This window comes from Eretmochelys imbricata, chromosome 20 (assembly GCF_965152235.1).
Source record: "Eretmochelys imbricata isolate rEreImb1 chromosome 20, rEreImb1.hap1, whole genome shotgun sequence".
In the NCBI taxonomy this organism is placed as follows: Eukaryota; Metazoa; Chordata; order Testudines; family Cheloniidae; genus Eretmochelys; species Eretmochelys imbricata.
This window is the reverse complement of record NC_135591.1, coordinates 1,440,358-1,456,137: the sequence shown is the minus strand read 5'-3', so window position 1 is coordinate 1,456,137 and position 15,780 is coordinate 1,440,358. Positions and strand designations below refer to the sequence as shown.

The window sequence follows — 15,780 nt, the reverse complement described above, 5'->3', positions numbered from 1 at the left end:
CCCTCCAGGGAGATTGTCTGAGCAGTGCCTAGCCGGGGGCCTGAGGACAGATGGCTTTTCCTTCCCCCAGTAGGTCAGGTGGGTACACCAGCTACCTGCGGGGCTGCATGCCGGGCAAGGGGGGCTGTGTTTGGGGGCAGACCGGGGCAGGTCAGCCAGTGCTGGGGCCAGGAGGCCAGGCTCCGTGGGCTCAGGGGGCTGGTCTGACAGTGGGGAGGGGCGGGGCGGGGCCGCGGCTCGCTGAGCCCAGTGCAGCCGGCGGGTGAGCCCAGGGCAGTGCCCGTCAGTAGCTGTCCTTGGCCCAGGGTCTGGTGCGTTGCCAGGGCCTGGCGTTGTGGTTCTGCTCGGCCTCGCGCTGCAGGAGCCGGTCCTGCGAGTCGTGCCCGTTGGCGCTGTGCAGGTCGCTGTGGTGCCGGTAGGCGTCCGGGTACTCGTCCTCCAGGTGCTGGGAGCTGCGCGGCGAGGTGGCCACCCAGGGCTTGCGGGAGGTCTCGCTCGCCTCGTCCGAGTGCATCAGGGAGCCGTGCTCTCGGGGGGAGTGCTCGCCACCCCGCTCCCCCAGCAGCTGCTGGTTCTGGGGGGCAGAGACGCAAGGTCACGGCCCCCTTTCAGAGTGCAGGGGGCTCCAGGCTGTTGCGGGGCTCCCCCTGCCAAACAGCTTGGGGGGGGAGGGCTTGTCTCACCTCGGGGGGGCAGTGGGAGCCCTGTCAGCCCCTGGGGGTCCTGAGTTTCAGGGAGCAGTGCAGAGGGGGGTGCAGCATGGCAAGGCGTTCTAGGGGGCCAGGTGGACTGCACCCAGCACTGTCCCGGCCCCCTTAGCCACAGGCAGAGAGCTCTGGGAGGGGGCTGTGCCGTTGTCCCTCGCTCAACAAGGTACAGCCACCTCTGGGATGTGGGGCAGCAGCTGGCAGGAAGGGACGTGGCCCCCGCCTGAGGACAGGGACGGGGGTGCCAGAGCCCGGGGAGGCTGGCTGGAGGCAGGGTGCTGCGGGCCGGGCTCTGGGCAGAGCCTGTGTGTGATCCCGGGGCCGGTGCCAACCCAGAGCCCTGGTACCTGCAGGCCCGGGATGGCGGCGGGCGGCGTGAGGAGGGGCTGGCTGCCCCGCGGGTGGTGTGTGGCTCCCCAGTATACCTCCAGGTACTCGGCCAGGTGCTCACAGGCATCCTCCAGCTGGTTCTCGTCCAGGATCACGTCGAAGAGCTCCTGGGGTCAGGAAAGGGCCTGCTCAGGGGGCAGGCTGGGCTGGGAGGGGGGCCTGGAGCAGGCTGGCTGGCAGCCGCCGTGCCCTGGGGCCCTGCATGGGAACACCAGGCTCAACCTGGCTGCACGGCACAGCCAGGGCTGTGAGTGTGGGGGGGCGGGGGGGTCCCACTTCCAGCCCTGCACTCACCGGCGGGCACTGCATCAGCTTGTCCGCTGCCATCATCTGCACGTTGAGGTGCTTCACCTGCGACTTGCCCCGGGATTTGATCAGCCGCTGCAGCACCTGCCGGGAGAGTGGCACTGTCACCATCCCCTGGGCCAGGCAGAGCCCCCCCTCCCCCTGGGGAGCCCCCCCTTCAGGCATGGATGGGAGGTTACTAAAGAAAGGCCGGGGGGGGCTGCTGTGCTGTGCTGTGCAGGGGCTCAGGACGGCCCCCCCCAAACCCAGCATGGCCCTGATGGTGCAGCCCGGCCCCTAGGGGCTCCCCCACCCCCACTCACCTTGGGCGAGGACACCTTGACGTAGACCACGATGGGGGCCAGCGAAGTCTTGGCCAGCTGGGCCGGGTGGTTGATGGTGTCGGCGTCCAGCACCACCAGCTGCAGGGCCTTGGCCAGCTCGAAGATGCGCTCGATCTCGCTCTGCACCTCGGCTGGGGGGTGGGGGGAGAGAGCGTGAACCCCCCCAGCCCTGCCAGGCCAGCACCCCTCCCTCCCGCCTCCCTCTGCCTTGCCGGCGGCTCCCCGCCCCCTCCCTGGGCTGCCTCCTGCTGCCCCAGCTTGGCCCCCCACAGCATAGGGGATCCGTGTGGCACAGCTGGGGAGGGGTTTTGAGCTCTGGGTCCCAGATGGGCCTGTCCTGGCCCAAGCAGCCCGTAGCCAATCTCTGCCCCCCCAGACGCCGGGTCCCGGGGCGTCCGACGGAGGTGGGGGTGAGCCATGTCCTTCGCTCAGGGAGCCGGGGAGTTGCGTCTGGAAGTCTCCAGTCTGACCTGGCTGGGGGCCCCTGGGGCAGGCTGCTGTCTCTCGCCAGCCCCCCAGGTGTGTGTGTGTGTGGGGGGTGGCTACCCCAGCTCTGCCCACAGCCCCCGCCCGCGGCCCGACTCACCGATGCTGGAGCGGGTGGCGGAGCGCTCGATGATGGCGCGCTTGCCCGGGTTGTTGAGGACGGAGCGCTTGGCGAGGGACAGGTCGGCGGTGACGCGGGTGATGGAGATCCTGACGAGGGGGAGAGGGTGACAGGCAGGGCAGGGCCGTCCCCTGGGGGCCAGGGCAGCTCTGGCCCACACACCCCCAGGGCCAGCTGGGCTCAGGGCTGCCCCGAGGGGGAGTCGAGCCCCCATGGCTTGGGGGTAGGGGGACGGACACCTCAGACAGGGGGTGTGTGGGGGGATCTCACCTGCCATCGAACCTGTGCTTGAGGAAGTCGAAGAGCGCTTTCTGCATCATGTCCGTCACCTGGGGGGCAGAAAGACCCAGCGCGGTCAGCCAGACCCGGGGTACAGCGGGTTCCCTACACCAGCCTGGTGCTCCAGCCCATAGAGGGGTCGTGCCCCTCCCCGGGGGCTGGGGGTCAGCGCAGGGCAAGTCCCGCGCCAGCCCTTCCTCCCGCACGGGCATGGCCGGGCAGCAGATGGCACCAGGGAAGGATGTGCCAGCTGGGACGGGAGGGAGATGGCGGCTGTGCCAGGGTGCCGCGGCCATGCCATCTGCTCGCCGCGGTCACGTGGGCCAGCAATGGTGGGCAGCAGGGCTCCGGGGAGGGTGCGGAGGGACGAGCCCAGCCGAGGGCAGGTGCAGAGAAGGACAGAGCCACTGGGCCTGTGTGTGCATCCAGGCGTGTCCGGGGGCGACACTGCTGGACGGGGTCTGAACTGCTCCGCTGTGTGTCAAAGCCCCTCTCCTGCCGACAGCGGGCAGGGACTCTCCCTTAGCTGAATGGTGGGGCCTGGGCTTGGGGAGCAGGGGCGCTGTGCCAGGAGCTGAGCACGGCGTAAGGGGGGTGCCTGGGAGGTCTCCTTGCCGCATGGAGTCCTCGGCGCGGTCAGAGGGGTCCCCGCAGCTTATTGCCTGGGCCCTGCCCGCCCCCAGGCAATGGGGGCTCCTCTCCTTCCTTCTGCCTCCCCCCAGCGATGGGGCGTCTCCCCTTTCTTGAGCAGCAGGGCTCCCCCCAAACAATGGGGCTCCTGGTTCCCCTGCGGGGGCCCCCCAATCTCACCCAGTTCTCAGCCCATATTCCCCTTTGCCAGACAACCCCTGCCCTTTCCAGCACCTGCTGGGCCGGGGGCGGGGCCATTGCTGGGGAATCCCCGGTGAGGCTCCACCCACGCTCCTCCTACCTCATATCCTTTCAGGGAGGGGCCCACCAGCACCACGGGTCTCATGGAGGGAACCACGTCGTAGGGCGGGATGTGCTCCACCTGCGAGAGAGAGAGAAGGGTTGGGGGCAGGTGAGGGCCCCTCAGTGCAGGGGGAAACAGGCCCGGAGGCAAAGACAGAGGGACACTGGATGGCCAGTTTTGGAGGGGCCTTAGAACCAACCGGCTGGTGTTCATCAAAGATCCCCAGAGAACCCAGGTGTCCTGGCCAAATCCGTGCCCCCATAGGCCACTGAGGCTGGGCCTCCCTAACCCCCACCCTGCGGCCTGAGTTGAGCATAGGGATCTCTCCTTCCCCTCCGGCGTGCTCTGCCCCAGAAGTGGCTGCATTCATTTCAGGCATCCCCCACGTCAGCACCCGCCCTGAGCCTGCAGGGTGTGTGCAGAGCACCCGCTGCCCGCTGCTGGCAACCAGGCAAAACCTGCCCTGACCACTCACCTGCTTTTGCTTCTGTTTAGCTTTTTGGAAAGGAAAGAAGAAACAGGGTTGGTGAAAGCAAAGTGGGAGCCGCAGAGAGCGAGGGGCTGGGGGAGACTGAGTGTGGGGACAGCGGGGTCAACCCGGAATCCCCCTGACTGCAGGGGGTCAGGCCGCAATCCTGAGCACGGTTCCCCCAGGGTCACTAGCTCGCCTGGCCAGCTTTGTGTTCAGCCCTCTCCCTCGGTGAGCTGAGTGGCAACTCCCCACTTCGTGCCTATCCCTGCAGGACCCAGCCCGTGATCCCCGCTGGCGGGGGCTGCCCAGGGTGCAACCAGGGCAGGGCCCCAGCGCGGGTGAAGCCAGCGCCTCGCCCTAGAGGGGATCTAGGGGGCGTGGCAGCTGGCAGGGTTGGGCTCCTGGCGCTGGCCCCTCGGCCGCCCCAGGGGGTGAGTTCACAGGGGAGGAGGGATCAGCCCGTAGGGCCCCTCCAGCCTGGCCTATGTCCCCCCACACCTCCCACTTGGAGCTGGGTAGTGAGTCCGTGAGGGGGGAGGGCAGGCTGGGGGGTGGGCTGTGTGCAGAGGTGGGGGAGCTGGAGCTGAGTGGGAAGGGAGGGGGTTGGGAGATTGTGCTGAGGGGCAGGGGCTGTGCATGGGACGTGCCCACCGGCCTGCGCTGCAGCCGTTACCTAAGGACGGGGGAGGCGATCGCCGCTTGCTGGGGTCCCCGAGGCCGGAGGCGTTGCCAGATCTCCTGGGGAGAAGCCACAGTGAGTAGAGGGGAAGCCCCGGGAGGGGGAGGGGGTAAAGCCCCAAGAGGGGGGTAAAGCCCCAGAAGAGGGGTATCCACCGGGAGCTGTGTGTGTAATATGCCCACACAGTGAGCACCGTGTGCCATGCCCGCCCCCACGGCTAGTCCCGACACAGGGTAACAGCCTGCTACTGCTGCCGGCTAAGGGAGCTGCCCTTTAGCTCAACAGCAGAGCTCTGGGCTGTGGGGCTGACGGTGCAGGGTGGCCGTTCTGCTGGTGGCTAGAGGGGGCCAGGCTGCCGGGGAGGGGGAAAGGCCCATAGAATCCCCCCCGCTGGCCCCTTTACCTGGCTTTCTGCTCCTGCTTCAGCCGTATGGCCTCCAGCCGCTGGGGACTGGGGATGAAAGCGACGTCCCCCCCCTCCTTCACTAGCCGCCCGATCCACCAGTCATTGCTGTATTTCTGGGGAGACACCCGCAGGAGCTGTTACGGGGGAGCGGGGGCAAGACCAAGCCCCCTGCCCTGGGACATAGTAGCTGGCCCTGGGCCCAGCCCTGAGGGAGCTGGTGGCAAAGCCAGCATCAGAACCCAGGCGTCCTGGCTCCCAGCCCCTCCCCCTCTAGCCCAACTCCATACTCACCTCCTTGATGTGCAGGAAGTCTTTGGCTTCGAAGTTGATGGCGGAGCCCTGCACGGGACACTCCTCATCCAGGGCTCCGCAGTAGCTGACATTTGTGCGTACGGCAAACGCTACCGGCTTGTGCTGGGGGAGAGCAGAGGGGCGGGGGTCAGTACTGGGCAGCTGGGCGTCCATGCCCCCCCCACACACACACCGTGCCATCTGCAGCCAGGAGCCGGCCAGCATCACACCATGGCCCCAGGGCCACGAGGGATCCCGCTTCCCTCTGACCCCCAGGCAAGGGCAACTGCAGGAGGCCAGGCTAGATGGCCCCCTGGCCTGACCCTGGGCAGTGGGAAGGAGAGGATGCCACGCTGGATGGGCCAAGGGGAGAGGGGCCGGACTCCGGGACCCTCACCTCTATGATACTCCATCATCTGGCTAAGCGTGTGCACACGTGTTTGTGTGTGTTCACCGCTGCCCCCTAGTGGCTGGCAGCAAAGCTGCCCAGCTGCGTGTGTCCAAGACCCTCGACTGCTACTGGAGCAGGCTGTGAGGAAGAGCCTAGAGGGCCCCAGGTTCGTGGTCCGGCACAGCCAGCAGCGCCCCTCCCGTGCAGAGCCAGGGCTGCCCCCGGCTTGGCCCCTGCCTGGCTACCTTGGCCCTCTCCAGCTGGTGTTGTGCCTGGTTCTCCACCTCGCGCTGGGCCGTCTCGCGCTCCTCCTCCAGGGACACGTCTGAGTCCAGGGACGGCCGGCTGGTGTAGGAATCGGCTGAGCCCTGCAGGGCAGGGGAGCCTGAGTGCCATCGCGGCAGGACAGGGAGCTCCCCGGCACAGTGAGGCTATAGCCCTGCGCCCAGACGCCTCCCCCACCTCTCAGCGTCCACCCAGATCTGTGCTCCCGCAGAGGGCACTGACTCCCCCAGAGCCACCCTGGGATATCCCAGGGCAGTGGGTGCTGCTGACAGCCCCTCAGGTGATTAAAAATAACACCATGAAGCTGCCCCCCCACCCCAGTGGAGCAGCTAGTGTGAAATGCGGCTTGTAGCAGCGCATGCCCCCAGGCAATGGTCAGATGCGCTGGTACAAGTCACTTTCTGCACCAGCCCTGCACCAGACAGGGGAGATGCGGGGAGCCCCGTGGGGCTGGTGTGTCTGCACTGGGGGATGGGGAGCGTGGCGTAGGGGGGTCCCCGGGCCAGCCACCCCAGGGCCGTGCATGTCTCTTTAAGAGGCGGCAGGCACAAAGCAGCTGGTGGCGTCAGACAGCCCTGCTGTGACCCCCCCGCTCAGGCTCCTGCCCTCCCCCAGCCCTGCTCACGGAGAGCAGCCTGGGCCAGGTGCAGCCCCGGGGCAGGGCGGGGAAATGGTCCCTTATCCCCCCTCCCCACCCTGCTGGGCGTCTCCTCCGCGCCTGGCCCGGGCTCCATCCCCAGATGGCAGAGGGAGCAAATCCCAGGCTCCAGCCTCTCCCCGCCCCCCGGGAGGGTGAAGTCAGTGGCAGGGCCATGCCAGCGAGTGGAGGGCGTGCCGGCACCCGCCTGGGGTAAACACTGAGCCGCTGTGGCTGCCAGCTGCCCTCACTCCCCGCCTGCCAGGCCTACAGGGAGGGGGGGAGCGAATGAACAAACATGACGGCAGATCCCAGAGGTACCGGCTGGCTGGGGCTGGGGCCTGGGGGGACTGGGGTTGCCGCCCTGCCCATTGAGCGGAAGTTTAGGCGACTCCAAGCTCTCATTCTGCAGCAACGTTAGACCCCGTCAGTGTGTGTAGTGGGATTCTCTCTTCCAGTGCGAGTTACTTTGTGCGGCCCAGCACCGAATTCCAGCGGCCATTTCCTTGCCCTGTCACCCCGTTTTGGGCGGTCCCTGTGTAGCTCTTCACAGCCTGCTTTGGGCTTAACCATCGTCCCAGTGTACCCCTTGCCCCAGATCATTAATGAAGGTGTTGAACAGCCCTAGGCCCCGTACAGACCCCTGGGGTTCCCACTGGCCTATTCCTACCCTTCCACCAGTTATTGACCCAGGAGAGGACCTTCCCTCGCATCCCATAGCTACGTAGTTTCCTTCAGAGCCTTTGAATGAGGGACCTCGTCAAAGTCAGTCTGAAAATCCAGATGCGCTAGCTGACTGGATCCCCCTTGTCCACATGCTTGTCGACTCCCTCAAAGAATTGTAATAGATCGGTGAGGCGCGATTTCCCGTGACACAAGCCGGGTTGGCTCGTCCCCATCTCTGTGGCTGATCGTTCCTACCAGTTCGCCTGGGACTGAAGTTCGACTCACTGGCTTGTCATTGCCGGGATCCCCTCGGGAGCCCCTTTTACAAGTCAGCGTTAGATTTGCTCCCCTCCAGTCCTTGCCTGGGGCGGAGGCAGGTTTCAGCGATCGGTTACCGTCGTTCACAGTTCTGCAATTTTGGGTTTGAGTTCCTCCAGGCAGCCCTGTGAACACCCCGGTCCCAGGGAGAGGCTGTGGGGTGAAACTCACTCCAGCCCCGATGTATTTCTACCCCGCTGGTCAACCCCATTATTCAGTGCAGGAGCCCTGCCCCCTGAGCCTGAGCACTATGAACTCTCTGGCTCTGCATGGCAGGGAGAGGATAATGACTGGGGGGGGAGACCTCACCATCTTTCACAGCCTGCTGGGCCAGAGGGCAGGGTCTGAGCAGGACAGGGCGTCAGACGAGGATCCAGAGGTGGGGCGGCCCCCCGATGCCAGCCAGAGACACCTTCCCTTCCTTTCCCAGCTGAGTGTGCCCCCCCCGCCCGGAAATACTGACCCTACAGTGACCTTTAACCCTTTGCAAGCTGGGGACACAGACCCAGAGGACCCGCCAGGTCCCATGTCACCCACGCTCCTCACGGCCCGTGCCCAGGGCTCCCTGTGGCACCGCAGACCCTGGGAAATGCCGGGCAGCAGCAGCCTCACAGGGGGCGGGTTTGTTGTTTCATCTGATTATCCAGCCCCTGGCGCCAGCCCACGCACCTCAGAGCCAAGCAGATGTGCCTGCGGTGGGCACCCGATCCCCCGGGCAGCACCGAGCACGACCCAGCTACCTGCTGCCGAGTCACTCCAGCCCCATTCACCAGCCATGGCTAGCGCGGGACAGCCTGCCCCGCTCCCCACAGCCCCCTGCCCTGCCCCCTGCCCGGCCTCCCCCATGCCCCCGGTGCCCCTGGCTTCCCTGGCCCTGCCACTTCCCAACAGTATCCAGCCCCCCCAGCTTTCCCCCCCCGTCCCCTGGAGCTCCCCCCCATGCCTCGTGAACCCCTGGCCCTGTGTTACTCCAGTGCTGAGCTCCCCCCGTGAACCCCACAAGTTCCCAGCCCTGCCCAACCCCTCCCACCCCCTGGCCTAGGCAGCGTTGCTGGGGATAAACCCTGGTGTGCCCTGGGTGCACCAGGCAGGGGAAGGTGCAGAGGCTGCTGGGCTGAGCTGGAAGTGGGGGTGTACTCTGCCCCCCACCCCCTCGGCGGGAGCCGCCTGGTTAAATGAACGGCTCCTGCTGCGTCCCCAGAACAAAAGCAGAAGCTGCAGTGAAATATTTATAGGTCCCCAGCTCTGTTTCTGAAAAGCAGCTTCCCCTCCCCAGGAGCGACTCCAGCCACCCCTGCCCAGCTGCGTGAGCCAGACTCAGCCTGACTGCCATGGGCACAGCTTGTCCCAGCACCCCCATTCGCCCCCCCACCCGTCTCCCCTCTTGCCCAGTGCCCCTCTGCCCCTGCCTGCCACATCCCCACCACGCCCTGGCCTTCCCCTGCCCCGCTGGGATCCCGATCCCCAACCCCCTTCCTTGGCCCTGTGCTGCAGCCCCGGGGTCTAGCTGTGGGGGGCAGGGCATGTGGCTCTGTCCCTAGGGGGGCGCAGCCCCATGGCCTGGCTGGGTGGGCTCCAGGGTGCCCTCTGCAGGCGGGCGCAGCCAGGGCTCTCCCATACCGTGCAGCTCAGGCCGGCCGTGGGCTCTGCAGAGCTATGACCTAACTGGGGTCGCGGAGCAGCCCCTCTCTGCACAGAGCGACATTCCCCCCAGCTCAGGGCACAGCGCACCCCCTATGCCAGGCGCCCCCCCCAGCGTCCCTGCCCGCGACATTCCGACAAAGCCAAGAGCATCTCTAATGGCTTACAGCCCCCCCCCCCAAAAAAACTGGCACTCCCCTGCCAGGCACAGAGACAAACCCCCTGCCCCATGTCGGGGGGGGGCTGTAACCAGCAACACCCGCGCCTGCCAGCACAGCACCCCCACCCCATGCCAACACATAGGTGCCCATCCAGGACTCTGAGCCCCCGCCCAGGATGCCAGCTGTTGCTCAGCAACCAGCCCCCTGCACCCGATCTCGCCACCTTACGGGAGCGCGGCTGGAAATGCCACCATGGCTATGGGGCTGTATAAATAACCGGAGGGTGGGCGGGGGGAGGCCTGCCAGAAACCCAGAGTCCCCAACCAAGAACAGCACCCCCTACGCTCCCAGCCCTGCGGGGAAGGGGCTCCCTGCCAGCCCCCCCAAAAAAGCCGGCACCCCCACTCACCACCTCGGAGTCCTCGAAGCCATGGATACAGGAGTCGTCATACATGGAGGAGCCCAGGGCGTGTGGGGCTCAGAGAGCAGCAGGAGTGAGCGGAGGAGTGGGACGGACCCCCCAGGCAGGCCCAAACTGTATTGGCCCCACCCTGCTCGTGGGGCGGGGGGAGCCAGGGGCTCTGGCTCCCGCCGGGCTGGCAAAACAACAGCAGTTGCCTGTGGGCTGGGGACAGGAGGGCTCAGCTTGGGGGGCTGGGGGCCTGCAGGTCCTGGGACCCAGCTACACCTGCCTGATGGGGCTGGTAGTGGCGGAGCAGGGGGGGGGACAGCAGGAGCAGGGAGGGAGGGGGCGTGGCAGGGAGGAGCGAGAGGCAGAGAGCAGCTGAAGGGGAACAAAGAGCTGGTGCCAGGGAAGGAGGAGAGACAGGCAGGGGAGGGAGAGGCTGCAGGTTCACCGCTGTGGCTACAGAGAGGAGGGCAAAGAGAAGGGGCTCCAGGGGCAGGGGTGACCCATATAATGTGGCGGTGGGAGTAAGGACATGCTTCTGTGCACAGACCCCCCATGCACTAGTGCCAGGATCCGTGTCCCTCTGTGCACAGATTCACAGTCCCCCCGTGCACTAGTGCCAGGATCCATGTCCCTCTGTGCACAGATTCACAGTCCCCCTGTGCACGAGTGCCAGGATCCGTGTCCCTCTGTGCACAGATTCACAGTTCTCCCCGTGCACTAGTGCCAGGATCCATGTCCCTCTGTGCACAGATTCACAGTCCCCCTGTGCACTAGTGCCAGGATCCGTGTCCCCCTGTGCACAGATTCACAGTCCCCCCATGCACTAGTGCCAGGATCCGTGTCCCTCTGTGCACAGACCCCCCGTGCACTAGTGCCAGGATCCATGTCCCTCTGTGCACAGATTCACAGTTCTCCCCGTGCACTAGTGCCAGGATCCATGTCCCTCTGTGCACAGATTCACAGTTCTCCCCGTGCACTAGTGCCAGGATCCGTGTCCCCCTGTGCACTAGTGCCAGGATCTGTGTCCCTCTGTGCACAGATTCACGGTCCCCCTGTGCACTAGTGCCAGGATCCGTGTCCCCCTGTGCACTAGTGCCAGGATCCGTGTCCCTCTGTGCACAGATTCACAGTCCCCCCGTGCACTAGTGCCAGGATCCATGTCCCTCTGTGCACAGATTCACAGTCCCCCTGTGCACTAGTGCCAGGATCCGTGTCCCTCTGTGCACAGATTCACAGTTCTCCCTGTGCACTAGTGCCAGGATCCGTGTTCCTCTGTGCACAGATTCACAGTTCTCCCCATGCACGAGTGCCAGGATCCATGTCCCTCTGTGCACAGATTCACAGTCCCCCTGTGCACTAGTGCCAGGATCCGTGTCCCCCTGTGCACAGATTCACAGTCCCCCATGCACTAGTGCCAGGATCCGTGTCCCTCTGTGCACAGACCCCCCGTGCACTAGTGCCAGGATCCATGTCCCTCTGTGCACAGATTCACAGTTCTCCCTGTGCATTAGTGCCAGGATCCGTGTTCCTCTGTGCACAGATTCACAGTTCTCCCCGTGCACTAGTGCCAGGATCCATGTCCCTCTGTGCACAGATTCACAGTCCCCCTGTGCACTAGTGCCAGGATATGTGTCCCCCTGTGCACAGATTCACAGTCCCCCCATGCACTAGTGCCAGGATCCGTGTCCCTCTGTGCACAGACCCCCCGTGCACTAGTGCCAGGATCCATGTCCCTCTGTGCACAGATTCACAGTTCTCCCCGTGCACTAGTGCCAGGATCCATGTCCCTCTGTGCACAGATTCACAGTTCTCCCCGTGCACTAGTGCCAGGATCCGTGTCCCTTTGTGCACAGATTCACAGTTCTCCCCGTGCACTAGTGCCAGGATCCATGTCCCCCTGTGCACTAGTGCCAGGATCCGTGTCCCTCTGTGCACAGATTCACGGTCCCCCCATGCACTAGTGCCAGGATCCGTGTCCCTTTGTGCACAGATTCACAGTTCCCCCTGTGCACGAGTGCCAGGATCCGTGTCCCTCTGTGCACAGATTCACAGTTCTCCCCGTGCACTAGTGCCAGGATCCGTGTCCCTTTGTGCACAGATTCACAGTTCCCCCTGTGCACGAGTGCCAGGATCCGTGTCCCTCTGTGCACAGATTCACAGTTCTCCCTGTGCACTAGTGCCAGGATCCGTGTCCCTCTGTGCACAGATTCACAGTTCTCCCCGTGCACTAGTGCCCGGATCCGTGTCCCCCTGTGCACAGATTCACAGTTCTCCCCATGCACTAGTGCCAGGATCCATGTCCCTCTGTGCACAGATTCACAGTTCCCCCCATGCACTAGTGCCAGGATCCATGTCCCTCTGTGCACAGATTCACTGTTCCCCCCGTGCACTAGTGCCAGGATCCATGTCCCTCTGTTCACAGATTCACAGTCCCCCCATGCACTAGTGCCAGGATCCGTGTCCCTCTTTGCACAGATTCACGGTCCCCCCATGCACTAGTGCCAGGATCCGTGTCCCTCTGTGCACAGATTCACAGTCCCCCCATGCACTAGTGCCAGGATCCGTCTCCCTCTGTGCACAGATTCACAGTTCCCCCCGGTGCACTAGTGCCAGGATCCGTGTCCCCCTGTGCACAGATTCACAGTTCCCCTGTGCACTAGTGCCAGGATCCGTGTCCCTCTGTACACAGACCTAGTCCCAGGATCCAGGCTCCCAGCCGCTGAGCCGCTCTCTCGGTGGAAATGGAAAGGTAATTGCCATTTCCGAGCCAGCATCAGATTTCTGCACAGGCCGGGGAAGGGAAGGGGGCGGAGGGGAAAACCAGAGAGATGGAAATGATGGGGTGAGGGCTTCCATCCCGGAGAACACTCTGCACTTCTCACTGAGCCGCCATTAGCCCCCCACCCCGAGAGAAACGCCCTGGGCCTTGCCCACACCCTGTTTACCCCCCCAGCCGGAAGCACAAGCACCGGGAATCCCACGGCCCAGCCACCACCCGCCCCGCCCTGCAGTATCCTACAACCCAGGATGCCGGCACCCGGGGGATCGAACCGGGGCCACGAGAGCGGCACATGCCCCCAGTGGGGGGGCTGCATCAGACTGGCATCCTCCATGGCACTGCAGCGGGGGGTGAGGGGCTGTGACACACCCAGCAGTGGGTCTCACTTGGGCAGGCCCCACCCAGCTCCCAGCACAAAGAACATCGGGGCCCTGCACTGACCTTCCCCCCACCCTGCCCTGGCACCGCACACAGCCCCCACCATGGGGCACCCCATGGCCTCCGGCCTTTCCAGGCAGGCTGGAGCCAGCCCGGGGGGTGGAGCGGGGACAGGCTGCCCTTGTGCTGGGGGTGAGGGGATTGGATGGGGCTGCCCCAGCCCAGCCCAGCGTTCCCGTGGCTGGGATTTGCCCATTGCCCCCCCCCCCCAGTGAGCCCTGGGGACACAGCTCCACAGCAGCACCTTCCCTGGGCGCTGGGGGCAAGCAGGGGGTGTGAAAGAAGAGAGAGAACCCCCCCCCGCCATGCAGCACCCCTTGCACCCCCAGACTCCTGGGTCTGGGCCCACCAGGTAGATGCCCCCTCCCTCCAGAAGTGACCCCTGGCAGCCAGGGAGAGGAAGGTGGGCAGGAACCTTGAACCCCAGCCAGATGCGGGGGGCTCCACCACCCTGCCCCCCACCACAAAAAGTCTCCCCTCCCAACCCCCCACTCAGCAGCAATTGTCTGTCACCCCCAGCTCCCCCTGGTCCCCCACAGCCCCCTCCCAATTCGCCTGCCCCCCCATCCCTCTCCCAGTTCCCCCAGGTCTGAGGAGAAGGGCGGGGGGGACCCGGAGGCACAGGGCGGGGGGGGGAGGTCCGGGGAGAAGGGCGGGGAGGACCCGGGGGCGCAGGGCGGGGGGGGAGGTCCGGGGAGAAGGGCGGGGGGGACCCGGGGGCACGGGGGGGGGACACGTTACCTCGTTCAGCAGGAAGGTTGCGCTGGAGTCAGAAAAAGACATAGACGGGGCCAGCGAGCCCGAGCCGAGCCCCCCGCCCCGAGCCGAGCCCCCCGCTCCCTGCGCCCGCAGCTCGGCTCTGCCCGGCCGCTCCCCGGGTGCGTGGCCGCCCCCCTCCGCCGGCTGCGCCCGCTCCGCGCCCCCCACCCCTCGCTCGCTGCTCCCTCCTCCCTCCCCTGCCCCCCCAGCCGCGTCCTCCCCCGCCCCTCCCTCCGCCACTGAGGGGCTCCGGCGCCCCATTAGCGGCTGGGTGGGGCTGAGGATGGCCCCCCCCGGGAGGGGAGCACCTGGGGGGCGGGCTCTGCTGCCCAGCGAACGGGGGGTTCGGCAGCTCGCACCCTGATTCCCCTCCCCAGCCGCTCACACTAACTGTGGGGGGGAAGGGCAGTACATCGTGGTCCACCCCCCCACCCCCAAGCAGGACAGGACAAGGGCATCTCCCTGCCCCATGGGAGGGAACTCACTGCCCCAGCCCCGAACCTGCCCCGGAGCCAGGCCTCCCCCATGCTCGCCTGGCTGCAGTGGGGTGACCCCGAACCCCCTGGCCTGTACCCCATTATCCATGGGGACAGTCTGCCTGCCAGGCTGGTGCGTGGCCCTGGGGTGCTTGCGAAGCAGTGTCCTGCTCCCCAAAGGGCTGGGGGGCGCTGGGGCCGTTTGCTCAGGGCGGCTGGCGCCGAGGGGGGCTGGGGCAATTTCATCTCTTGCCCTCCCCCCTTCAGAGCCAGGGGGCTGCTCACCCTGCCCCCAGTTCCGATGCTGAGTCATATTTAATAGGGACGAAATATTCCTTGGCTGTGGGAGAAGCCGCAGACAAGCTTCCCCCACGCACACACCGTAAACCAGGGGGCAGGAGAGACCCCCACCACCCAAAAAGCTTCACCGGGTGGGAAGGGTGCACACCCAGCCTGTCCCAGCAGGGGGCGCTGCAGAGGGTGGGGCAGGAGCCCTGGCTATAGGGGGGTGCGCCCAGTTACTCTAGTCCCTGCCTGTCCCAGCAGGGGGTGCTGTAGGCGGCAGTGCGTGCAGGGGGGCTCTGGGCTACCCCAGCCCCTGGGGGAGTTGGTGCAGTGGGAAGCATGAGGGGGTGAGCGCCCAGGGGCCTGGCGCGGGGCTGGAGGGCGAAGGCTCCCCTTCCGCGTGGGGCTGAGCCCTCAGTCCCAGCCAGCCCCTCGGCTGCTTTCTCTGGCCCCTGCCCTGCTGGTCCTGTCGGCCTGGCTGGTGCCGCAGCCAGCTCTCCCACGTACCTCCATGCTGTGCCCGAACTCCAGCCCCTCGGCCCTCACCGCCCGGCTCCCAGTAGCCTCCTGCCGGGGGCGGGGGGGCAGCCCAAGCCTCGAGCAGCTGAGTCTGCAGCCCGAACCCTCTTTCAGGGTCAGTCCAACTCCCTCCTCCTGCCCCCAGCCGATGGTGCAGCCTCCGCCCCCAGCCCTGCTCGACAGACACGCGGCACGGCACGGCGAGGGTGCTGACCCGGACGCTGCCTGGGCCCGCGCGCGCTGGGACCCCCGTTACCTCGTGGAGCAGGAAGACGCTGGAATTGGAGAGAGACATGCAAGGCAGCTGCTTCCCAGGAGGAGACGCACCGGCTGCCTCCTCACCCGGCGCCTGGCTCAGCAGCCCAGCCCCGCTCCAGGCTCTCGCAGGACACAGGCAGGAAGCCCAGCCCACGGGCTCCCACGGGACGGCTCCCCGGCCAGCGCACGAGCTTCTCTCGGGATGGTGCACAAGCGTCTTGTGGAATGGTGCATGAGCAGCCCTGAGCTCGGGGACTCTTGTGGGACGGGGCGGGGGCGTCGCATGAGGGTGGGATGCGAGGGTGCCACGGGGCGGGGCGTCGTGTGGGACGGGGCGGGGGCCTGGGCCTGGGGCGGGGGC

At 66.2% G+C, this 15,780-nt stretch overlaps 1 protein-coding gene across 3 annotated transcripts; it reads right to left on the bottom strand.

Annotated features, from left to right (window-relative positions):
* Positions 1-283: 283 nt before the first annotated feature.
* CACNB3 (calcium voltage-gated channel auxiliary subunit beta 3) lies at positions 284-13,905 on the bottom strand. Of its 3 annotated transcripts, none has more exons than XM_077838401.1 (13): positions 13,864-13,905; positions 6,031-6,153; positions 5,395-5,517; positions 5,101-5,216; positions 4,692-4,756; positions 4,022-4,041; positions 3,544-3,624; positions 2,604-2,662; positions 2,313-2,422; positions 1,706-1,857; positions 1,392-1,487; positions 1,055-1,204; positions 284-574 (listed from the first exon to the last, which is right to left on the bottom strand). In XM_077838401.1, exons 1-13 carry the CDS (start codon positions 13,903-13,905, stop codon positions 284-286), a joined length of 1,428 nt encoding a protein of 475 aa, XP_077694527.1. The 3 variants fall into 3 exon arrangements, with proteins under 3 accessions (XP_077694527.1, XP_077694526.1, XP_077694528.1); XM_077838400.1 differs by lacking the exon at positions 13,864-13,905 and adding an exon at positions 9,903-9,947; XM_077838402.1 differs by lacking the exons at positions 5,395-5,517; positions 13,864-13,905 and adding an exon at positions 9,903-9,947.
* Positions 13,906-15,780: the final 1,875 nt, after the last annotated feature.

Coding starts and splice junctions, on each gene's coding strand:
- CACNB3 (XM_077838400.1), bottom strand. CDS start 9,947: ATGTATGACGACTCCTGTATCCATGGCTTCGAGGACTCCGAGGTG. Junction 5,217..5,394: donor ACTTCCTGCACATCAAGGAG/GTGAGTATGGAG, acceptor GTGTCTCCCCAG/AAATACAGCAATGACTGGTG. Junction 1,205..1,391: donor AGCTGATGCAGTGCCCGCCG/GTGAGTGCAGGG, acceptor TCCTGACCCCAG/GAGCTCTTCGACGTGATCCT.